General features: G+C 47.3%; 1 protein-coding gene across 1 annotated transcript in view; it reads left to right on the top strand.

Annotated features, from left to right (window-relative positions):
* The window catches only part of IPO11 (importin 11), a 590,907-nt gene that overhangs the window by 92,106 nt on the left and 473,475 nt on the right, over nt 1–25,326 (top strand). The window contains exon 5 of the mRNA XM_073680251.1: nt 21,739–21,871. Coding sequence (XP_073536352.1) covers nt 21,739–21,871 — 133 coding nt within the window. The remainder of the gene's footprint in view (nt 1–21,738; nt 21,872–25,326) is intronic.

The following is a 25,326-nucleotide window of genomic DNA, read 5'->3' as shown; positions in this document are numbered from 1 at the left end:
AATGCAGAGACTGGAGCAGCAGGGGGATGAGAAGAGGTGAATATATATTTTTTTAATGTGGGGCCCATTATGCTGTATAGAGCACTATGTGGGGGCCCATTATACTGTATGGAGTACTATGTGGGCCCATTATTCTGTAAGGAGGATTATGTGGGGCACATTATACTGTATGGAGGACTATGTGGGGCACATTATCCTGTATGGAGGACTATGTGGGGCCATTATTCTGCATGGAGGACTATGTGGGGCCATTATTCTGCATGGAGGACTATGTGCGGCCCATTATCCTGTATGGAGGACTATGTGCGGCCCATTATTCTGTATGGAGGACTATGTGGGGCCCATTATTCTGTATGGAGGACTATGTGGGCCCATTTTACTGTATGGAGGACTATGTGGGGCCCATTTTACTGTATGGAGGACTATGTGGGGCCCATTATACTGTATGGAGGACTATGTGGGACCCATTATTCTGTATGGAGGACTATGTGGGGCCCATTTTACTGCATGGAGTACTATGTGGGGCCATTATACTGTATCAGTTCATTTTCAGCTTGGCCAAAAAGTTCAGTGAACCTTATCACCTGCTTGTTTTCCCTTTATTTCTGCCTTTCTCTGGCTCCTATAAAGTCATTGCTGTCAATTAAGAAAAAGGAGATAGCAGCTAATCATGTTGATGGGAATGTGCACTAACCTGTTTGGCCACGCCAAGGTTGCATCAAGTTTTTCTTCTTGGTTTGTACAGTCATTGTGTGCTGACACGCTCCTTATATACCTCAACGATGAATACTTAATAGAGAAAACTGCTCTGGTACTAATTACCTGACCATTTACCTCTGACTAGAGGAAGAAGCAAATATCTGGTGCCATTTAGACCACTCTATGAACCATTCCAACTTTTTTGGGTTAGCTAGCAATAACACATGATTTGGTACAGGTGTTACATGGCTTACTGGGATATGTTATACATCGCCAGTAAAAGCCTGCTAAGTTAATTTTGAGATGACACAAATTTGATATATTGGTGCCCGCTACATATTATACAGAGAACGCTTCTCTATTTATTCTTACACTGTACAGATATTATATTAGAATTAGATATTGATTAGTTGTCCACTTGATGCAGAAGAAATCTCATGGCTTCTTCTTTCCTAAATATGTGATGAATCGGCAGCCCCATGTATGGCCGCTTAACTTGGTTCCTTTGTGCTGTTGCTGAATAATCAACCCGGAGCAGATGCTGTCATACCTGCTTACATTACATTTAAGTGGCCTATTAGCCCAATCAAGTTTTCATGCAGTTTTCTACCACGCGGTGATAATTGATGTCTATTGATGAACACTTTTCCAGTTGATAAAAAGAAAAAAATGACGACGTTTGAGAAATGGCTGCTCTACATCCTTATTGATATTTTGCGGTCTCCTTTTTATGGATAAAGTAGAAAGCTTATAATCATACATCTCTTCTTGAGAGTACAGAGAGAATTATTTTGCTTCAGTAATTGAAATCCTCATCAATGAAACATTCCACTCGTAGCCTTACACCTGCTGTGATTTTAGAGAGTGGTAATAGGAGTTTGCTAGATGGATTTGAAGATGCCATCTGAATTTTAGGAGAAAGTCATAAATAAGACCAATTTTTAAAGGGAAACCAACTGCTTAAAGGCTATTTACTCCTTTGCAGAGATTTTTCTTTTATTGTTTATCTGCTTACTAAATGCAAAGTTAAATTGGTAAAGTTGCAAATAAAAAGTAGGTGATTTCCAGCCCCATTTAAAGCTATGATCCTTTATTGAAAAAATGAAAATACAAAATCCATGAAAAATCGTAGGGAAGATAAGTCAGACAATAACAGACATGCTGCAACGCGTTTCGGCATCCTTAGTCAAAGCACAAAGTTGTAAAGTGCTTGTAAAAACAAGCCACTTTGCCATTCACCTCTTATCAATAATCCTCTCTGTTCTTAAGAACGGAGGGACTTTTAATGGTATAGTTTACAAACAAGTTTCAGTTATCGTCAATGTCTTCCGATACTTCTGAGGCAAAGCTGCCTTTGCTTGCAGCTTCGCAGAGCGCACAGTTCGGGCCAGCAGCTCAACCGTGCCGTCATTCCAAACTTCAGGAGCACACCGCCTCCGGGAAATAGGAAGCTAGGAGGCAGGGGAGCGATGCGCTCCTGAAGAAAGATATTGTGACAACTTTGTAAGCAACTTTTTAAATAGTCTTCATCAAAAAATTTTGTACCATTTTGCCGCTGCTGATATGCTGCCTTTACTCTCTCTGCGTTTTGCAAAACTGATACAATTCAGACAAGGCTCCTGGTTCTAAGTGTTAGGCTAGATCTGCATTCATGTGTCACGCTTCAAGTATGGTCCTCTGTGCATGGACTGGTCATGGGTCTCCTGACCTGAACCTGACAGTCTCATATAAACCTATGAGGTGGTGGAGTTTGGATCAGGACACCCTCGACCAGTTTGTGAATTCTGGATGTTTTACTTCGGCCTTGAAGGGGTTGTCCGGTCCAAATCGATAAGTCTGCAGTCACTTTGTGTGACTGCAGACTTTTCAATCCCCGCAGCGCACAATACATTCGCCGGATTTTGAGCCGGGACCGGAAGGTATGTATGCGTTATACATACTCCCGGCCAGTGTGCGAGGCCTCGCTTCCATACACTTGTTTGGTGCGAGGCTGAGCCCTTTAGTCGACCATGCCCACTGGCTGGCTGCATCACTAGTAGGGGCGCGGCTTCGATCAGTACAAGTGTATGGAGCGAGACCATGCCCACTGGCTGGCTGCATCACTAGTAGGGGCGCGGCTTAGATCAGTACAAGTGTATGGAGCGAGACCATGCCCACTGGCTGGGCGTATGTATAACTTATAGATATCTTGCTGTCCATTGTCTGAAACCCGGCGAAAAACCCGGGCGCTGGGGGGATTCATAAGTCTGCAGCCACACACAGTGACTGCAGACTTATTGATTTGGACCGGACAACCTCTTTAAGAAAAGTAAATGGACAAAGGGAAACATTTCTCAAGGAGAGTTAAAAAAACAGACTATAGAGAAAAAGATAAGAATATGAATTTGAAATTGCAGGATAGAAGCTGTGATGATATATTAGCTACTGAAATCTCAGCACCCTTTATATACGCAAACCTTGCATCCTGCCTATGTTACTGGAAGGGACATCCCCAGAAGAGAAAAATCTGAAACTTGGATTAGTTTGCAAAATACAAATCAAGGGGTCTGAAAATGAGAGGGGGAATGAAGATTGTAGACTTTATTTTTTTTATTAAGTAAAGGTAACCACTAACATATGTAAAAATATTTTCTTCCATGTTAAAGATGTCCATAGCCTTGAGGGCCATGTAGCAACTCAAGTCGAAAAAGTCTGTTCTATGGGCCATGTTGCCATGTAATAAGTATACCAGTTGAAATCTATGTAAAGACTGTAAAGAGCATTGAACTTTATTCATTGAAAAATCAAGAATTCATTTAAAATAGAATAACTATTTATTTTCTTCCATAACTGCATCCTCCACCAGATTGTCACACTCTGTACTTGTATATAGAGTGCTTACATTCTTATTGTTTAGTCTTCTGCTTTCTTTTTCAACCTTCATCTTAAAGGGAATGTGTCACCGCCCTGGGCGAAATCAGACCTCTACTATGGGCATACAGGTGAGAGAAAAGTAAATCTATACTTACCTGTATGGCCCATAGCAGAGATCTGACTGCAGAGAAAAGCACTTTAATCAATTCTTTTTTTTCACAGACTTCCACAGACGCCAAGCAATCCCTGCCTATCTGCTTAATATTCCCCTAAATCCCCGCCTCTCTGCTTAATTATCATATCCCCCCCCTCTCGGCACATCACAGGGCCCTGTGACAGGCGATGTGACGTGCACTGTGCTCCCTGACTTCCGGGCATGCGCAAAGCGCCGCTCACATAGAGCACGCTTTGCTTCATCCCGGCCCCGTCTCTCCGTGCACTGTGCACTGCTCCGCAGGTTTCTATTGCTCTGGCGTCGGGGAGTCACTGTCACTTTCCGGTTCCTGCGCAATAGAAACCTACGGCACAGTGCACGGAGAGACGAGGCCGGGATGAAGTAAAGCGCTCTCTATGTGAGCTCTATGTGAGCGGCACTTCTTTGCGCATGCCCGGAAGTCAGGAAGCACAGTGCACACCACATCGCCTGTCACAGGGCCCTGTAAAGTGCAGGGGCGGGGGGGATATGATTAAGCAGAGAGGCAGCGATTTAGGGGAATAGTAAGCAGATAGGCGGAGATTGCTTGGCGTCCCCCGGACACCAAGCCTGTGAAAAAAAGAATTGATTAAAGTGCTTTTCTCTGCAATCAGACCTCTATTATGGACCATACAGGTATGTATAGATTTACTTTTCTATACCCTGTATGGCCATAGTAGAGGTCTGATATCACCCAGGGGGGGGGGGGGGGTGACACATTCCCTTTAATTCCTAGCTCTCACTCTGCAGTTTATTCTTGTGTTCTGCTATAAATGCCATGTTGCATCAGTACCGCATCATATGACCAGCTAGAGACAGTAATATTTCTCTACAATGTTAACACTTTATTTAGTAGAATATAAAGAGAATGATAATCAAACTATTAGTTTATTAGTATACAGGGACGCTGAACTGTGATCGCCCACATTATAACTGTTACTGGAGCTGTGCAGTCACCATCATTATCTTTGATATAAGCTTTATGCCCCCCTCTCATCTGTGGAGACCTTTAGTAGTACAATCAGTGCAGTTGCAGCACACAGGAAATGTTATGGACTGAAATGGTGACACCCTTCAGAGAACATAAATCTAAGTAACTCCCAGGGAGTCACTATAGGATCGCATTACCGAACTGGAGAAAAGTATAACATGAATTTCCAGATAGAAAAGAACAGCTAAACAAAATAATACTAGCTAAATTATATATAGAGATCAGGGATGTCAAACTTAAATACACAGAGGGCCAAAATTACAAACTTGGACAAAGTCGCAGGCCATCCTTGATATTTATTAAAAACATGTCTACAATTGAGGAAGTTTTTCCTTACCGTTCCTTACAGAATAATGGATCCCACGTAGTACTCCATACAGAATAACTGGTCACACATAATCCTCCATACAGTATAATGAGCCCCACATAGTCCTCCATACAGAATAATGGGCCCCACATCGTCCTCCATACACAATAATGGGCCCCACATAGTCCCCCATACAGAATAATGGGCCCTACATAGTCCTCTATAAAGTATAATGACCCCACATAGTCCTCCATACAGAATAATGGACCCACGTAGTCCTCCATACAGAATAATGAGCCCCATATAGTGCTCCATACAGTATAATGGCCCTACATAGTCCTCCATACAGTATAATGGGCCCCACATAGTCCTTCATACAGTGTAATGGGCCCCACATAGTCCTCCATACAGAATAGTGGGCCCCACATAGCCCTCCATACAGAATAGTGGGCCCCACATAGCCCTCCATACAGAATAATGGGCCCCACATAGTCCTCCATACAGAATAATGGGCCCCACATAGTCCTCCATACAGAATAATGGGCCCCACATAGTCCTCCATAAAGTATAATGACCCCACATAGTCCACCATACAGAATAATGGGCCCCACATAGTCCTCCATACTGCATAATGGGCCCCACATAGTCCTCCATACAGTATAATGGGCCCCATATAGTCCTCCATACAGAATAGTGGGCCCCACATAGCCCTCCACACAGAATAATGGGCCCCACATAGTCCTCCATACAGAATAATGGGCCCCACATAGTCCTCCATACAGAATAATGGGCCCCACATAGTCCTCCATACAGAATAATGGGCCCCACATAGTCCTCCATACAGAATAATGGGCCCCACATAGTCCTCCATACAGAATAATGGGCCCCACATAGTTCTCCATAAAGAATAATGACCCCACATAGTCCTCCATACAGTATAATGGGCCCCACATAGTCCTCCATACAGAATAATGGGCCCCACATAGTCCTCCATACAGAATAATGGGCCCCACATAGTCCTCCATACAGAATAATGGGCCCCACATAGTCCTCCATACAGAATAATGGGCCCCACATAGAATAATGGGCCCCACATAGTCCTCCATACTGCATAATGGGCCCCACATAGTCCTCTATAAAGTGTAATGACCCCACATAGTCCTCCATACAGTATAATGGGCCCCACATAGTCCTCCATACAGAATAATGGGCCCCACATAGTCCTCCATACAGAATAGTGGGCCCCACATAGTCCTCCATACAGAATAGTGGGCCCCACATAGTCCTCCATACAGAATAATGACCCCACATAGTCCTCCATACAGTATAATGGGCCCCACATAGTCCTCCATACAGAATAATGGGCCCCACATAGTCCTCCATACAGAATAGTGGGCCCCACATAGTCCTCCATAAAGTATAATGACCCCACATAGTGCTCCATACAGAATAATGGGCCCCACATAGTCCTCTATACAGAATAATGGGCCCCACATAGTCCTCCATACAGAATAATGGGCCCCACATAGTCCTCCATACAGAATAATGGGCCCCACATAGTCCTCCATACAGAATAATGGGCCCCACATAGTCCTCCATACAGTATAATGGGCCCCACATAGTCCTCCATACAGTATAATGGGCCCCACATAGTCCTCCATACAGAATAATGGGCCCCACATAGTCCTACATACAGAATAGTGGGCCCCACATAGTCCTCCATACAGAATAATGGCCCCACATAGTCCTCCATACAGTATAATGGGCCCCACATAGTCCTCCATACTGCATAATGGGCCCCACATAGTCCTCCATACAGTATAATGGGCCCCATATAGTCCTCCATACAGAATAGTGGGCCCCACATAGCCCTCCACACAGAATAGTGGGCCCCACATAGCCCTCCACACAGAATAATGGGCCCCACATAGTCCTCCATACAGAATAATGGGCCCCACATAGTCCTCCATACAGAATAATGGGACCCACATAGTCCTCCATACAGAATAATGGGCCCCACATAGTCCTCCATACAGAATAATGGGCCCCACATAGTTCTCCATAAAGAATAATGACCCCACATAGTCCTCCATACAGTATAATGGGCCCCACATAGTCCTCCATACAGAATAATGGGCCCCACATAGTCCTCCATACAGAATAATGGGCCCCACATAGTCCTCCATACAGAATAATGGGCCCCACATAGTCCTCCATACAGAATAATGGGCCCCACATAGAATAATGGGCCCCACATAGTCCTCCATACTGCATAATGGGCCCCACATAGTCCTCTATAAAGTGTAATGACCCCACATAGTCCTCCATACAGTATAATGGGCCCCACATAGTCCTCCATACAGAATAATGGGCCCCACATAGTCCTCCATACAGAATAGTGGGCCCCACATAGTCCTCCATACAGAATAATGGGCCCCACATAGTCCTCCATAAAGTATAATGACCCCACATAGTCCTCCATACAGTATAATGGGCCCCACATAGTCCTCCATACAGAATAATGGGCCCCACATAGTCCTCCATACAGAATAGTGGGCCCCACATAGTCCTCCATAAAGTATAATGACCCCACATAGTGCTCCATACAGAATAATGGGCCCCACATAGTCCTCTATACAGAATAATGGGCCCCACATAGTCCTCCATACAGAATAATGGGCCCCACATAGTCCTCCATACAGAATAATGGGCCCCACATAGTCCTCCATACAGAATAATGGGCCCCACATAGTCCTCCATACAGTATAATGGGCCCCACATAGTCCTCCATACAGAATAATGGGCCCCACATAGTCCTACATACATAATAGTGGGCCCCACATAGTCCTCCATACAGAATAATGGCCCCACATAGTCCTCCATACAGTATAATGGGCCCCACATAGTCCTCCATACAGTATAATGGGCCCCACATAGTCCTCCATACAGAATAGTGGGTCCCACATAGTCCTCCATAAAGTATAATGACCCCACATAGTCCTCCATACAGAATAATGGGCCCCACATAGTCCTCCATACAGAATAATGGGCCCCACATAGTCCTCCATACAGAATAATGGGCCCCACATAGTCCTCCATACAGTATAATGGGCCCCACATAGTCCTCCATACAGAATAATGGGCCCCACATAGTCCTCCATACAGAATAATGGGCCCCACATAGTCCTCCATACAGAAAAAATGGGCCCCACATAGTCTTTTATACAGTATAATGGGCCCCACATAGTCCTCCATACAGTATAATGGGCCCCACATAGTCCTCCATACTGTATAATGGGCCCCACATAGTCCTCCATACAGTATAATGGGCCCCACATAGTCATCCATACAGTATAATGGGCCCCACATAGTCATCCATACAGTATAATGGGCCCCACATAGTCCTCCATACAGAATAATGGGCCCCACATAGTCCTCCATACAGAATAATGGGCCCAACATAGTCCTCCATACAGTATAATGGGCCCCACATAGTCCTCCATATAGAATAATGGGCCCCACATAGTCCTCCATATAGAATAATGAGCCCCACATAGTCCTCCATACAGTATAATGGGCCCCACAAAGTCCTCCATACACTATAATGGGCCCCACATAGTCCTCCATACAGAATAATGGGCTCCACATAGTCCTCCATACACTATAATGGGCCCCACATTAAAAAAATAAATAAAATACCTCTACCCCGGTTCCCTGCTGCTCCGGTCTCCAGCGTGTCTTTTGCAGCTCCTTCACTGCTCGACACAGTAGACGCGAAATAGTGGCATCATCGCGCCTGCTACACTGAGACGTCAGACGCAGACGTCGAATGCTGGAGGAGGGAATGGCAGCTGACTGCCCCCTCTTCCATCATTGCTTCAACTTATCGAAGGTGCAATGCCGGGGAGTTTGTGTCGCGGGCCAAATGTTATCACCCTGCGGGCCAAATTTGGCCCACGGACCAGAGTTTGGCATGTGTGATACAGAGAGAAGGACCATTGACTCAATGAAGTTAAAAAAAAATACTGGAGTGCTTCTTTAATGCAACTTTAAAGTGAACTATTCAGAGATCTCAATAGATCTCTGTTTTGAGTAATACCTATATTCATGAAAAAGTATTTTGGAACATCTTCTCTTATAACTCTGCATTTTGCCAGTTCTCTATTATTTCTCTTAGTAAAGTAAGAAAAATTGTCAATTGGGTGTTACCAGATAAGGGTGTGTCCCTGCACTGTCTGACATTGACCCTGTCAGCACTGATTGGGCAGTCTGTGTTGGGACACGCCCCTGAGAGATCACGTTACTGAGAATTGATATGTAATTGAGGCTGAAGATCATCGGTAGGTCTAAAGCCTCCGTCACTCCAGCTCTATTCCCCGCCCAGTGTCGCCGCCTCCTGCTTGACTGACGGCTCTTTTGGCTGAAGTCACCAAGCATAGAGGCTGTCCGTCAAGCCGTCTTTTTCTGAGCTCCTCTTAGCTGATTTATGACCATAGACCATATCAAAGCTGAATGTGCAAAAAGAGCCTGCAAAAGCTTAATGGTGAAACATTTTTAATAAAATCCAATTGCAAAAAAAAATTTTTTTTTACCTCTAAATACATGTATTTAAGTAATAAAAGGTGGACACAACCTTTAAGGATTAGGATTCACCCTTGAGTTAGCATTAAAGAAAAACGAACACTCAAGAGCTGCGATTCTTTCCAGGATTTCACTCATTGTGGTTTTTATTGCTTAAATGGGGAAAATGTGCTTAGAGTTTATTATTGCAAAACCCCCAGCCAGTGTTGTAAGTGCTCGAGGAATAGTTATCCTTTATACTGCTCTGATTAAAGTGGAGTATAGAGCTGGGAATAAGAGAAAAAAAAGACACCCACGCAGTTTGGGTTGCGATGAGAAATGCCCCTTCTGATAGCACGCTGTCTGTAAGGTTCATGAGAAATGTTTTTGTTCCTTTAGTATAACGCTTCCCAGAAGCTGCGGCTCCAATGGTATTTTTATCTAACTACGCAATATGTTTTCGCATTCCAGATAAGCAGCTTCTAATATTACTGTTAACTGTAATAGTCAGAGATGAGACCGGGTGCGGGAAATGTAATGGGTGAAACGCGATGAAAGTGTGACTTATTGGATATCATGGAGTAAACTCAGCACCGGAAATCTGCTACAAAAGCCGGGAATGGAATCAGCTAATGCAGGGAATAATCATGGCGTTTCACCTTCAGAAGCTGGTTCATCTGGTGCCAATCACTCCCTACACCCCATAAATATTAATGTTAGGCTCGACTCAACCACTTATGGCATCGACTTATCTAGTGTGAGATTAAGAGTCTGACCATCCTTCTCTTCCCCACCATCATCTGCCAGGGAAAAGTCAAGATGACCCCATACACATTGGATGGTCAGCCAATCCAATTATGGAGGTTTTCTAAAATCCATGTCAATGCTTTTCTGGTCCCCTGCCAGTCTCTCATCACCTCTAACTCTAGTAATGACATATCTACTAATCATGTGACCGCTGCAGTCAATCATTGCCCCATACCACTGCTACAATCACTTGCTGCGGCGATCACTCATCATTTTTTTTGAAGCCCAGTGAACAAAGACAGTCAAGAGACCAGCCGTGCATCGGCATGGGAACAGCAGGTTATTGATAATGAAAATATCAGGGCTGATTTTTCCTACTGATACTGACTCATTTCTGCACAAATATCAGTTTGAATTTTCTATTCTACGTTTTCCACCTGGAATCCACAATGTTGTTTATACAGAGCAGATTTTAGATCGGTACAGAAAAAAAAAAAAAAAGACTTGACGATGGGAAACAGAAGCTGCAGCACTTAAAAGGGTTTTCCCATGAACAAAGGTAATTTCAATCAATATTTTGATTAATAGATCTTGGAATAATAATAATTTCCACATTTGGATGTGTTTAAATAAAATGTTCCTGTGCTGAGATAATCTTATAAATGTGCCTCTGCTGTGTACTGTGTAATTGCTGTGTCTAACCGTGCAGGTGACTTTTGGCTGGCCAGGACCAGATGTTAAACTGTTCAAGGAGGGAGACCACCATTTGAAAATAAAGAGTCTTTTACTTAACAATAACCTGGTGGGAACTATGTACAGTAGATAGCTGGTGCATAACTTCTCGAACTTTTCCTTTACAATACTTCACACACTGTCTAACTCTTCCAGGCTTACTTGTTTCTTCCTCAAGTTCCTCTGTCTTCACCACAATCCAGCACAGTACTACAGTCCTGTAAGTGAGAGTTCAATGCTCAACCCGTGGTTCCGTGTCCTCTTTTCCCTTAGAGGAACTAGTTTGCCACTATGGCCGTTACTTAGCCTCTCTGCTTGCTGATGCCTTGGAACTACTGCCGGGGGCACCCTCTTCTTCTCCAGTTCCCTTTTCCGAACTCGGGGCCGTACTTCTAGACATCCTGTCCCAGGACCCGTCTCCGTGCATCACTCTGTCTTTCTGTCACTTCTCCTTTCTCTGCTCAGGATCACTCTATCCACTGCCTTGGTCTCAACTCGCTTTGAGGACACCCAACTCATGCGATTCTGCTGAGTACTCAGACCAAAGGTCTGCTCTAGCTGCAAGCTAGGCCCTTAGGCCCTGTCTGTCTTCCTGTCAGGATACTGTCGCTGTCCCTTCACTTTTAACCCCCCACTCTGGGCTAGTCCCAAACATTAACCCTAAGGGTATGTGTCCACGATGCAGATTTGAAGCAGAAATTTCCTGAGCGTTTTTTCCTCTCCCTGGCAGAAAAAACGCATGCGCTTTTCACATGCTTTTTTTAAGCATTTTTTAAGCGTTTTTACATGTGTTTATGCATGCGGTTTTCCAAGCGATTTTGAGCATCACTCCAATGCATTTGGAAAAGGGCTTGACAATATAAGTTGGTCACACAATATAAATCCATGCAACTGGCATGGATTTATATTGTGTGACCAACTTATGAGGAGAGTTCTGCTTTCAAATGATTCATCTATACTAAAAAAAAATAATTAAAAAGAAAAAAAAAAAACCTTATACTCACCTCTCCGGCGGCCCCCGGTCTCCTCCTGGCAGCCCCCGGTCTCAACCTGGTGGCGATCCTCTCTCCTCGGCGGCCCGCGGTGTACTGGCAGGACATGCGGTGACGTCATTTAATCAGCTGATGGCCATGCGACCATCACCTGACCGCTGACGTCACCGATCAGCTGATGGTCGCGTGACCATCAGCTGATAAATGACGTCACCGCAGGTCCTGGCAGTACACTGCGGGCCGCCGATGAGTATGAATGATTTTTTTTACTTTATAATTCTTTAACTTTCGGGTATGATGGTACCTGGGTCGGATGAGAGTCTCCTCTTCTCCAGACCCGGGTACCATCCTCACATTGAACCATATAAAATCCGCATGTATAAATGTATAAATACTGATTTCAGCAGCAGAAGGGAAGGAAGGGAGACACAGATCCATTATTAGTGAGTGGGTAGGCGGAGCCCCACAGGATAGTTCACCTCAGATTTTAAAAAAGTGACGACCGGCCCCTCTACTTAGGCTCCTCCTACTCCCATGTTCTCCAGTCTGAAATTTGAGGTTGCAGAGGATAGTCGCTGCCATGGCAGCTCCTCAGAAGGTTTTTTATTTTAAATTTACCAATGGAGACCTGGATCCCCCATGGTCTAGAGGTCTCAGGGGGTCTCGGCGCTGCCGGGACCCCTGCCCTCCCCTGGCAGACCTGCGTACCCATTAAGGAGGTCCCCGCAGTAACCTGCCGGCCCTGGGGGACATAGGGCGCTTCCTGGCGGAGACGCACACCGCCTGTGGGGTCCCTGCACGCTCCGCCGTGGGGGGAGCAAGGGCCACAAGCGGCACACATCCCTGGGGGTCCCTGTGGCGCACAGTGGGGTAAGTGCTCTATGTATGAGTGCTTCAGCGGCGGCTGCGGCTGCTGCCGTTACTTCATGTGGTGATGTTCTGTTTTTCTGTATTTGCAGACGGTGTATGAGGATCACCGCTGCATTCTCTGACCCTGGGGGCTGGGGAGCAGGGATGGAGGAGCACGGCTCCGTTGGAACGGGGGGCGTGGCTTTATTATCTTGGCTTCCTGCCATCACTTTTGGACAGGAAGCCTTCAGGAAAACTCGCGCTTTCTCTCTGAGCGCGGGCTCTGTGAGTGAGCTCGGGGGGCAGGGCCTCGCGTCATTCGGCTTCCTGTCATGGTAGTTATGACAGGAAGCTCCTGGCTTAGCACGCGCTGAGCTCTCCGCCCCTCTCCCTCCTTCCGGCTTCCCTCCACGTGCACCTCCTGCTCTCTGCTTCCCGTTCACCGCCCACACAGGCTCAGAAGGAGCAGTCACCGCGGCACTGGTGAGTCGTTTCTGCCTGTAGGCAGAAGCTCCCTTTTTTCTTTCCATTGCCGAGCACCTTGGCTGACCTGCTAAGGCAGGCAAGGTGCTATTTGCCGCTACCACTTTTTGTTTGGACACTCTCACTTCCCTGACCTCTTAAGGCAGTGAGGTGTTTAGTGTGTCAGCAGCATTAACCCCTTCTGAGGGGGTCTGCTCAACAGAGCTGTTAACTCTTTCTGGGGGTGCACGCTTCTGGTTCAAAGGGCGCTTCCCCCCAGTTCGTTAGGTTAACTTGTGCTCTGCAGGGCTGGGGTAACTCTCTCTAGGGGAGAGTTTTAACCCTTCAGTGCCAAAAAAAAAGGGGAATTTTCACTCACCCTAGTTTATTATACTCATTCTAACATGATGGCATCTGAGGTGGGAGGCATGTCGGATCAGGGTCCAGGGGGTGCGGACCTCTCTCCCGATCCGTTTCAGGATCGGTCTCGCGTTTCTGTTACACCCGGGTCTTCGGCGGCGTCAAGTTCGACCCTTAGTGATGTTAAAGTGGAGGCGCTCACCCGCTCCATTGACAGCCTTTCTAACCTCCTGGGTCATTGGGTGTCAGTTAAATCGCAAACGACACCACGAGGCAAGAAGCGCCGCAGGACTGTGGTGGCACTGTCTCCTCCACGCAGTGCATCGGAGGCTTCAGATTCACCAACAAGCACGGTTGGTGAAGTCTCCGATTCTGAGGATGAAGTTCGGCAGAGTCGATCTGCTACGCTTTCGGGCCGCGTGGATGCTCTTATTGGAGCCATGCGAGAAGCGTTACAGCTGTCTGAAGAGCAGACAAAGCCTGGCAAGTCGGCCCGGCTGTATCAGGAGTCGCGTCGGGCTCGTTCAACATTGCCGGCGCATGATGAACTTAACGAGGCAGTGGAGAAAGAACGCCGGTGTCTGGATAAACGCTTCCAGGGGATGCGGTTTTTTGATGCCTTGTATCCCTGCGCAACGGAGACGATCGCTAATTGGGTTTCCTCCCCTGAAGTGGATGTTCCTCTGTCTCAGCTTAGCAAATCTTCCTTGCTTCCTGTTAAAGGGAAGGCCAGTCTTCAGGAACCTCTGGACAGAAGAACGGAGTTAGCGGTGAAGTCCATCTACGAGTCCGCGGGTCATGGATTACATGCAGCCTTGGGGGCCATGTGGGCCGGTGAGGCTTCTCTGCGGTGGTTGGACCAGCTGCGGACGGCATGGCAGGATGGAACGCCGCTGTCGGAAGTGGAAAGGCTTTTCCAGCTGTTGGAAGAGGCGACACGTTATGACAGGGACGCAGTACTGGATACTACTTCCGTTCTGTCCAGGGCTTAGTCTTCGGCCGTCACAGTCAGGAGAGCACTGTGGCTTAAACAGTGGACTGGAGACGCAGTTTCCAAACAAGGTTTGCTTAGTCTAGCGTACAAAGGCGGTCATCTTTTTGGTTCGGACCTCACGGAGTTGATTGCTAAGGCCAAGGCTAAGGATGCTGCCTTGCCTCAGCGGAAGGCGGCAGCTTCCACGTCTGGCAGGTCAAGTGCCAGTGGTGGTCGCCGGTCCTTTCGGACCAGGGGGCGGTTCGGTCAGCCTTCTTGGGGATCGAGTCGTCCCTCGTCTTCCGGTAAGAAGTCCACCCAGAAATCCCGCATTCCTTGGAAGCAACATTTCCGTCAGGACAAACGGGAGGTTGACAAAAAGCCCGCTAAGGCGGACTGACGCCAGGAATCCGCTCGAGGGCTCTCGGGTCGGAGGTCGTCTGCTACAATTCGGGTCGATTTGGGCGTCCCATATTTCGGACGCCTGGGTGACGCAGGTTATGTTGGCAGGCTATTTCATAGAGTTTCACTCTCGTCCCCCGGACAGGTTTTGTCAGTCACGCACCCCGTCCGAGCCCAAACTGGCTGCAGCACTGCTGCGGGAGGTGGACACTCTTCTGCAGCAGGGTGTGGTGGTTCTGGTTCCGCCAGAGGACCGGGGAAGGGGGTTTTACTCCAACCTTTTTGTGGTCCCCAAAAAGGAGGACAAGTTTCGCCCCATTCTGGATCTCAAAGATTTGAATCTTCATGTCCGGACCTGAAAATTCCGCATGGAGTCTCTCCGCTCGGTCGTAGCGGCTCTGTCGCAGTACGATTTCTTGGTGTCGATCGAGATCCGCGACGCTTATTTGCATATCCCTATCGGCAGGGCCCACCAGCGCTTCCTGCGTTTCGCCATAGGTCAGGCCCATTACCAGTTTGTGGCCCTACCATTCGGGTTGGCCTCGGCACCCAGGGTTTTTACAAAAATCCTGGCGCCACTCATGGCCCTTCTTCGAAAACAGGGAGTTATGGTTCTGCCCTACCTGGACGACCTGTTGATTGTGTCGCCCACAGCGGAGGAGGCGATGGCTGCTCGCGATCTCTCCCTCCAGCACCTGGAGGACTTCGGGTGGCTGGTCAATTGGAAGAAGTCGTCATTGGAACCGACACAGTCAATCCTGTTCTTGGGGATGCTTTTCGACACAGTATGGGCAGTGGTGTCCCTGCCTCCGGACAAACAAGCGAACCTTCGCCGCCATGTCCAGGCTATGAGGTCGGCGATGGCAATGTCCCTTCGGGAATGCATGCGCCTTCTGGGTCTGATGATGGCGGCAATGGACGCCATACTGTTTGCACAGTTTCATTCCCGGGATCTCCAAAATCTAATTCTGACCAGTTGGGATCATTCGCCGACTTCACTGGATCACTCTGTCGTTATCTCCCGCAGGGTGCGAGAGTCTCGTGGATGGTGGTTACGTCCAGAAACTCTATCCCTGGGGAAATCCTTTCTTCTCCCAAGGTGGTCGGTGATTTCCACCGATGCCAGTCTGACTGGCTGGGGGGGGGGGGGTTTGGAGCGACCTCTGGGTTCAGGGGGTCTGGTCGTCAGAGGAGTCGTCTCTACCGATCAACGTTCTGGAGTTGAGAGCAATTTTTCTCTGCCTCCGACATTGGACGATCCTGTTGAGCGGTCTGCCGGTCCGGATTCAGTCGGACAATGCGACGGCTGTCGCGTATATCAACCATCAGGGCGGGACGAGGAGTTCCAGACTCATGATGGAGGTCTCCCGGATCCTGGTTTGGGCCGAGTCCAGGGTTTCGGCCATCTCTGCAATTCATATCCCAGGTGTGCTGAATATCTCGGCGGACTTCCTCAGTCGCGAGCAGGTGGATCCGGGGGAATGGAGTCTCCATCCGGAGGTCTTTGCACTGCTGTGTTCCCGGTGGGGGACTCCTCAGATGGACTTGATGGCATCCAGGCTGAACGCCAGGGTTCCGACATTCATGTCCAGGTACAGGGACCCGGAGGCTGTGGCGGTAGATGCTCTAGTGGCCCCGTGGGACCAGTTCGAGCTGATCTATGTGTTTCCGCCAGTATCCTTACTTCCATTGGTGATTCGGCGGATCAAACTCGAACGAGTACCAGCAATTTTGGTAGCCCCGGATTGGCCATGGAGGGCGTGGTATTCGACGCTGGTGTCTCTGCTGGCGGCGCCTCCTTTTCCACTGCCGCTTCGCCCGGACCTGTTAATCCAAGGGCCCATTCGTCATCCAGACCTGAAGGCACTTTGTTTGACTGTGTGGCACTTGAGACCGAGATCTTAAACCGTCGTGGTTTTTCGTCCGAGGTTATTTCTATCTTGCGGGCGGCCAGAGGTCCAGCTATGACTAGGATTTATCACTGAACTTGGGAGTCTTTTTATTCTTGGTGTTCTGGATCGTCAAGGAACCCAAGGGTTTTTTCCATCCCCAACTTCTTGGCGTTTCTGCAATATGGTTTGGCCAAGGGTCTAGCAGTTGGTACCTTGCGAGGTCAGGTATCTGCTCTATCCGCGCTTTTTCGAAGGGCTATTGCTTCACGTAGGGACGTGCGTTCTTTTTTTCGTGGGGTTGCTCGTCAGTTTCCGCCTCGGAGGGCGGTCGTGGCCCCTTGGCGGCTTAATCTAGTCCTGGAAGCTCTTCAGCATGGGCCTTTTGAGCCTATGGATTCGGCTACGCTTTACTTGCTTTCTTGGAAGGTGGCCTTCCTGGTTGCGGTCACCTCTTTGAGAAGGGTTTCGGAGTTGGCTGCACTGTCTTGCTCGCCACCTTTTCTGTAATTTCTTCCGGATCGTGTGGTGCTTCGTACCCGTGGAGATTTTTTACCTAAAGTGGTGTCGCATTTTCACGTCAATCAGGACATCGTGTTACCTTCTCTCTGTCCGAAGCCGAGGAGTCCAAAGGAGCGGGCCTTGCACTCGTTGGATTTGGTACGGGCATTGAAGTTCTATCTTTCAATCACGCAAGGGTTTCGGAAGTCGGACTCTCTTTTTGTGATTCCTGCTGGTCGTCGACGTGGTCAGCGTGCTTCCAAGGACACTATAGCTCGGTGGATACGTTCGGCTATCCTGGAAGCGTACCGGCTCAAGGGCGAGCCTTGTCCGGTGAGAGTTCGAGCTGATTCCACGAGGGCTGTTGGTTCGTCGTGGGCTTTTCGTCAGGAGGCCTCGGCAGAGCAGCTCTGCCGGGCGGCTACCTGGCGCTCCGTTCACACCTTTACTAAATTTTATAAGGTGGACGTGAGTGCTTCCGCCGATGCGGCCTTGGGGCGCAGGGTCCTGCAGGCAGCGGTGGTTTAGGTTACCTCTTTATTTTATTTTATTTTTTGTTCGACGCTGGTTGCGCTCTTACCTAAGTTGTTGGGGTGTTGGAGATTCTGCCACTATTTCCCACCCTAGAGTTTTGGACTGCTTTGGTACGTCCCACTAGTAATGGATCTGTGTCTCCCTTCCTTCCCTTCTGCTGCTGAAAGACGGATTTTGGTAAGAACTTACCTGTAAAATCCTTTTCAGCGAAGGAAGGAAGGGAGACACAGCACCCTCCCATGGCAGAAGTATATTTTTGTTTCTAGATGCGGCGCGACCCTTTCCTGATGGCGGTCATCTGGTCTGGGGTTGGCGCACTACGGCTCTTTTCCAGCATCGCCAGCTCATCGCAGTTGTCAGGTCCAGTGAGTTGTACCTAGGACTGTGTGTTTTTTCTTGCTGTTATTGCATAACCTGTTTTCTCACATTTCTGAATTTTTCAGAAGGGGTTGTGTTGTTCCCCTGGTGTTGTCTGCTCTTCCTTAGCTTGTGTACGGACTGAAGAACATGGGAGTAGGAGGAGCCTAAATAGAGGGGCCGGTCGTCCCTTTTTTTAAATCTGAGGTGAACTATCCTGTGGGGCTCCGCCTACCCACTAGTAATGGATCTGTGTCTCCCTTCCTTCCTTCGCTGGAAAGGATTTTACAGGTAAGTTCTTACCAAAATCCGTCTTTTATGCGGTTCAATGCAAGTCAATGGGTGCGATTTCGCCACAAAATCGTTCCCAAATTGGTTGTGCTGCGGATTTTTCCGCAATGATAATCCGCAGCGGAAATTTCAGCAGTATGTGCACAGCACATGCAGATTATCATTGGGAAACATGGCAGACAACTTAACAAGCGATTTTAATGCATTTCCGCGGCGGAAATGCATTAAATCTGCATCGTGGGCACACAGCATAACTCTCCCTGCTGTCAGGCAAAATACAATCTATCACTAATAATGCATGTCGCAATGCACAATACAGCAATACACGTAACTTTAAGAGGGAACGTCGACAGTATGTCCATCTCCTTACAAGTGCACCTGTATGTGCGCCTCGCCACAAATCTTACGCCATTCAGTGCTGGAGTATGGTTTCTGGCATAGCAAACTCTTCCCCTCGTCATAAATTTGAAGAGCGGTGGTCAGCATGCCCTGTACTATCGCAGCACCGTCCACTTTTTGGGAAAAGGCGTAAGAGCGCCACTACTCGCAAAATTTTAGCGCAGCCTTAAGTTGTGGCAATATTATGTGACTTGTCAAAGCTTTTTTACACCAGAATACTGGCATAAAAGCTTTGATGAATCGGGGCCAAAAATTCATTGGTACTTTCTCTAAATGGGATGAAGTCAGCATTGGGGACCACGAGGATCAGCTTAAAGGTTTGTGCACATGACGTCTTTTTCAGGCAGGTCCGCTCTGTAACATGCCTGAAAAAGCACTAAATAAACACTTAAAAGAATGAATTGCACTATAATGTAAAAATGACTTGCTGTGCACACATTCAGTCTCTGGAGCTTCTTTTACCTGCTTTAGGTTTCCAGAGGTCTAAAGTCATCAAAAGAAGTAGCCTGACCTTTCCTCAGTCTTCATCCGCTTGAAAGCCGCTCACTATTTTATTTACACGGGGCAGCACCGTGGCTCAGTAGTTAGCACTGCAGCCTTGCAGCACTGGGGTCCTGGGTTCAAATCCCACCAAGGACAACATCTGCAAGCAGTTTGTATGTTCTCCCCATGTTTGTGTGGGTTTCCTCCGGGTTCTCTGGTTTCCTCCCATACTCCAAAGACATACTAATAGGGAATGTAGATTGTGAGCCCCAAAGGGGACACGATGATAATGTCTCTAAAGCGCTGCGGAATTTGTTGGCGCTATATAAAAATAAAGATTATTATTATTTTTACACAAGTGAAAAAGGAACGAACAGCGGAGAAACTGCAGAAAACGAGGACAAGGACACCATTTTCCCTTCAGGAAACACACTGTTTTGAAGCATCTTCTGCTTAAAAAACTCGGTGACCACAACGGCATCTAAAAGTCATTGTGTGCACATACCCTTAAGACCAATTCTTTTTAATCTCTTTATTAGTGATCTTGTGGATGGGATTGAGAGTAAAGTGTCAGTCTTTGCTGAAGACACACAGCTGTGTAGGATAATTACATCTGAGCTAAACTGTAATATTACAGAACTAGCTGGATAAGATGTCTGCATGGGCAAACACAGATGAGGTGTAATGTTTATAAATCTGGTTGGGCACTTATTCCAGAGTAATTGTGTTGCTGCATTTACAATTAATTCCTATAGACTTGGCCATTCTGGTCCATCTACTGCCATGTGCAGCATTAAGCAACCACCGACCAGCAATGTTTCTGCCAGTTGGTCATTATAGCCTGATTACACAGACTGCACACTGAACATTGACTAATAGATCGCTCAGTGTGCAAAGGCTGCCATTGTTTACCCAGGACGATGTGCTGCCGAGTTGAGGATTCTTTTTTTCAGCAGCCAAAAAGATAATTTCACCTGATAAACGAGCTTTATGCTTGATTTTTGGGTGATTGGCAGCCTGTTTAGATTTCAAGATTATAGTGAAGTGACCATCACTATTAAGGGCTCGTGCACATGGCCGTATTTACTATTTTCAGTTCGAGTGCGATCCGACAAAACATCGAATCGCACTCGGACCAATGTCATTCTACGAGGACTTGCACATGTCCGATTTGTTTTTCGCAAATCGAGGAAAAAAATCGCAGCATGCCCAATTTGCATCCGTAAATCGGATCACACTCGGCCATGCAAATCTATGGCTCCGTGGAAATCATTGGACTGCACTTGGATGACATATGGCACAGACTGACAGAATGGAGAAGATGGAGATATTTGTTTTCTTTTCTGTCTTCTCCACATCCGAGAAAATCAGATCAGACTCTGATCTGATTGTGATTGATAGAATCGGCCTGATTCTCTTGGATGAGAGAATATACGCTAGTGTGACCCTTAGCCTAACTCTTGTTAACTACAACTGTGCAGTATAAATGCACCTTAAGATTAAGCAGCAGCACTGAATGTCAAGCAGCAGCTGCAAAAGCTAACATGATTGATGTATAAAAATATAATATATACTATTACTCCTCCATAAATCAACTTTAAGGCCTTTTATTGGACCTGTGTAACCATATAAGTATGGAGCATAATACAGACTGTAAAGCAAGATCAGTATCAGCTAAATAATGTCCCAAGTTAATCTATAAAATGGATTAGTCCAGTATCTGAACTAATGTTCATTAGTAACTTACCCTGGGCCTCCTAGAGACATTCGGGTCTTAGGCATGGAGACATTTTCCATCCATTTCTGTTGATAATAAAGTGTAATATATTTTCCTCTGCTGTGTTTATTTGTCATGAAAGTCACAGGAGGTTCCTCCAACTCCGCTGGACTTTAAAGACAGAGTAATTTTTCAAGTTAATTCCCTGCACTGCATAGTATGTATCATTGTCAGTCACTTAAGGAACTCACTGACTGCAGTTTCCTGTAGATTAATCTTGCAGCAAATGTAAGGTGACTGGATGCTGAATGCCAATTTAACTTTGATTTACTGAAGCCCTGAAATGCGCTTAGCTTTGCTGGCATTTTCTTCACTCTTGACTTGTGTTTTCTGACGACGCTTGGATTGATAATTTCCGTCTCTGATCTTTTTTATGTTGCTTTCTAGCTGGCTGCGGAGATCTACGGCTTTGCATGCTGCCTGTGGAATCATCACGCTGACATGTTCCTGCAGCAGGTCTGCCCAGAAGGGGGATCGGCAGCCATTAGCTCCTTAGAAAGAGCCTCACTCTCCTTAAAAGGTGTGTACTTAAGTTTACTTATTTCCAATCAGTAGGGGTTAATTGGTTCTGATTACCCAAATTTCATAGTAGGGCAATCAAGTCACTCCTCCTTCATCGTTCTTACTCTGGAGCAGTGATCTCCAGCCGGTCGCTTTCCAGCGGTTTGGAATCTTAGAGATGACTGAATTCATTTGTCAGACCCTGGTCCAGTGGCCACGTCAGTATTCTGTGGTTGTCGAACAGGAACCCTTCAAACCTCCACCTACCTGCTGGAATCCCCGACGTCTCTTCTAAATACACTGCTCAAAAAAAGAAAGGGAACGCTAAAATACCACATCCTATATATCACTGAATGAAATATTCCCGTTGCAAATTTTTATTCATTACATAGTGGAATGCATTAAGAACAATAAAGCATAAAAATGATCAATGTAATTCAAAATTAATATCCCATGGAGGTCTGGATTTGGAATGATACTCAAAATCAAATTGCAGGCTGATCCAACTTCAGTGGAAATGCCTCAAGACAAGGAAATGATCCTCAGTAGTGTGTGTGGCCTCCACGTGCCTGTATGATCTCGCTACAATGCCTGGGCATTCTCCTGATGAGGAGGATGTTCTCCTGAGGGATCAACTCCCACACCTGGATTAAAGCATCAGTCAAATCCTGGACAGACTATGGTGTAACGCATGGCGTTGGTGGTTGGAACAAGACCTGATGTCCCAGATGTTCTCGATTGGATTCAGGTCTGGGGAACGGGCGGGTCATCCATAGCATCAATGCCTTCATCATGCAGGAACTGCTGATGACGCGCACCCTGGGCCGTGTGTGGGGTATACCCGGAGCCGGGTCTCTGTGTAATGCTGGGGGTTGTAGTCTTCGTGGCGGCAACCCGGTCCCGTGGCTCAGGGTGGTCAAACCAGTGGCGGATCTGTTTACTTGATTTTGTCATGTTTAAATGTCCGACTACGCCACCCGTGGATTGCGATCGCTGAGAACCGCTGCTGCGGGGCAAACCGCTGAGGCTGATGTTGTGTGCGCAGCAGAGGGTAGTATAACTCCCCATGGGAGGAGTATAGCCTCAGGGCAGCGTGTGTAGATGGTGAGGGTTGTGGTGCATGGGCGCAGCAGAAATGACTCAAAGTCCGTGCAGTGCAGTTCATAGTCTTTACTGTTGGTAATGAAGGAGACCCTGCCGGGAGTACTGGCTAACATTAGAGGCCTGGTCAGTCTGTGAGCGAACAAGAGTCCCCCTGGCCAGGTGGAGGTGTAGGCCTTCTCGTCTGACTGCACTCTTCCTGGCTACCTTGCTGTAGTCGTGTAGTAGCCCACGTCCCTGAGTGTACCATGTGGTGCTCACCCGTATGGCTGGTGACTTGGGGCCTTTGGTTCCTTCCGCTCCTCGATGGCGGTGCCGGTCCCTTGTGTGTGACTGAGCCTCCGGGCTTTCTATGGCCAGAGGACCTGAAATCCCCTGCCGGGTGGTTTCTGCTGCTGGATGTGAATATCCTCACAGCCTCAGACTCCGGTGTCCGGTTCTCTGCGTCTTCTGCCAGGACGAGCTCTGCTAGCTTCCAGTCCCTGGCCTTCAGCTCCTGGCTCCTACAGAGCTCCTTGCTGCTGCTCTGTCCCTTCCTCTGGAACTAACTAACCCCACCCCAGATCCAGTTTATAAAGGGCAGGTTCCTCCCCTCCCTAGACTGGGGCAGGAGGTGTGGCATGCAAAATTGCTCCTGACCAGGAAAACCCATGCTCGCTCTCAGACATGGTATTTCTACCACTGTAGCAACCAGACCCCTGGGGTGCCACACTGACACACTCCAGCCACATGAGGCCTAGCATTGTCATTCATCAGAAAGACCCCAGGGCCAACCGCACCTGCATATTGTCTCACGATGGGTCTGAGGATCTCATCCCTGTAAATTCACTGTCAGATCCAGTTGGAGTAATGTAAATAAAATAAAAATGTAACTTTTATTGTCTATTTATACTAAAATCACGAACAAACACCTATGTACATAACAATTGTGTACATAGGTGTTTGTTTGTGATTTTAATATAAATAGACAATAAAAGTTACATTTTTATTTTATTTACATTACTCCAACTGGATCTGACAGTGAATTTATTTGATAATTAATTGGAGACACTGAAATATTTAATATAACTGTGAAACACGATCTCATCCCGGTACCTGATGGCAGTCAGGCTACCTCTGGCGAGCACATGGAGGGCTGTGCGGCCCTTCAAAGAAATGCCACCCCTCACCATTACTGACCCACTGCCAAACCTGTCATACTGAAGGATGTTGCCGGCAGCAGATCGCTCTCCATGGCGTCTCCAGACTCTGTCACGTCTGTCGTATGTGCTCAGTGTGAACCTGCTCTCATCCGTGAATATCTCAGGGCATCAATGTGGAATCTTGCCAATCTTGGTGTTCTCTGGCAAATGCCAATAGCCCTGCGCAGTGTTGGGCTGTAAGCACAGCACCCACTTGTGGACGTCGTGCTCTCATGCCACCCTCATGGTGTCTGTTGCTGACAGTTTGAGCAGGCACATGGATTTTCGTGGCCTGCTGGCGGCTCTGGCACTGCTCCTCCTGTTCTTTCTTGCACAAAGGAGGAGGTAGCGGTCCTGCTGCTGGGTTGTTGCCCTCCTGCGGCCTCTTCCGTGTCTCCTGGTGTCTGCTCCATGCTGTGGACACTGTGCTGACAGACACAGCTACCCTTCTTGCCACAGCTCTCATTGATGTGCGATTCTGGATGAGCTTCGCTACCTGAGCAACTTCTGTTGGTTGTACTGTAGACACCGCCTCCTGCTACTGTACCTCTAGGGGTGAGAGCAATGACAAAATGCAAAAGTAACCAAAACACCAGCCAAAAAGGATGATAACAGAGAAATGATCTGAGGTCACCACCTGCAGAACCACTCCTTTATAGGGGATGTCTTGCTAATTGCCTATCATTCGTGGGCAGCACGGTGGCTCAGTGGTTAGCCCTGCAGCCTTGCAGCACTGGGGTCCTGGGTTCAAATCCCACCAAGGAGAACTTCTGCAAGGAGTTTGTATGTTCTCCCCATGTTTGCATGAGTTTCCCCCGGGTTCTCCGATTTCCTCCCACACTCCATACTGATAAGTGAATAATAATAATATTGTGGATTGTGAGCCCCAATGGGGACAGTGCCGATAATGTTTGTAAATTGTCTGAATTGTAAAGCGCTGCAGAATATGTTGGCGCTATATAAATAAAAAGATGATTATTTTTATTATTTCTACCTGTTGTCTGTTCCATTTTTAACAACAGCAGGAGAAACTGATTATTGTTCTGTTGCTTCACAACTGGACAGGTTGATTTCACGGAAGTGTGATTGACTTGGAGATACATTGTGTTCCCCTTCTTTTTTTTGATCAGTGTAGTAGTCCTGGCGTGACGTCACGCATGCATCACATTACAGTAATGACGTTGCACCAGAT

Source organism: Phyllobates terribilis, unplaced genomic scaffold (assembly GCF_046119375.1).
Source record: "Phyllobates terribilis strain yellow unplaced genomic scaffold, ASM4611937v1 Scaffold_1__5_contigs__length_1240528914, whole genome shotgun sequence".
NCBI classification, from domain to species: Eukaryota; Metazoa; Chordata; class Amphibia; order Anura; family Dendrobatidae; genus Phyllobates; species Phyllobates terribilis.
Note: the sequence above shows the minus strand (reverse complement) of the source record. Positions and strands in the feature narration are given on the sequence as shown.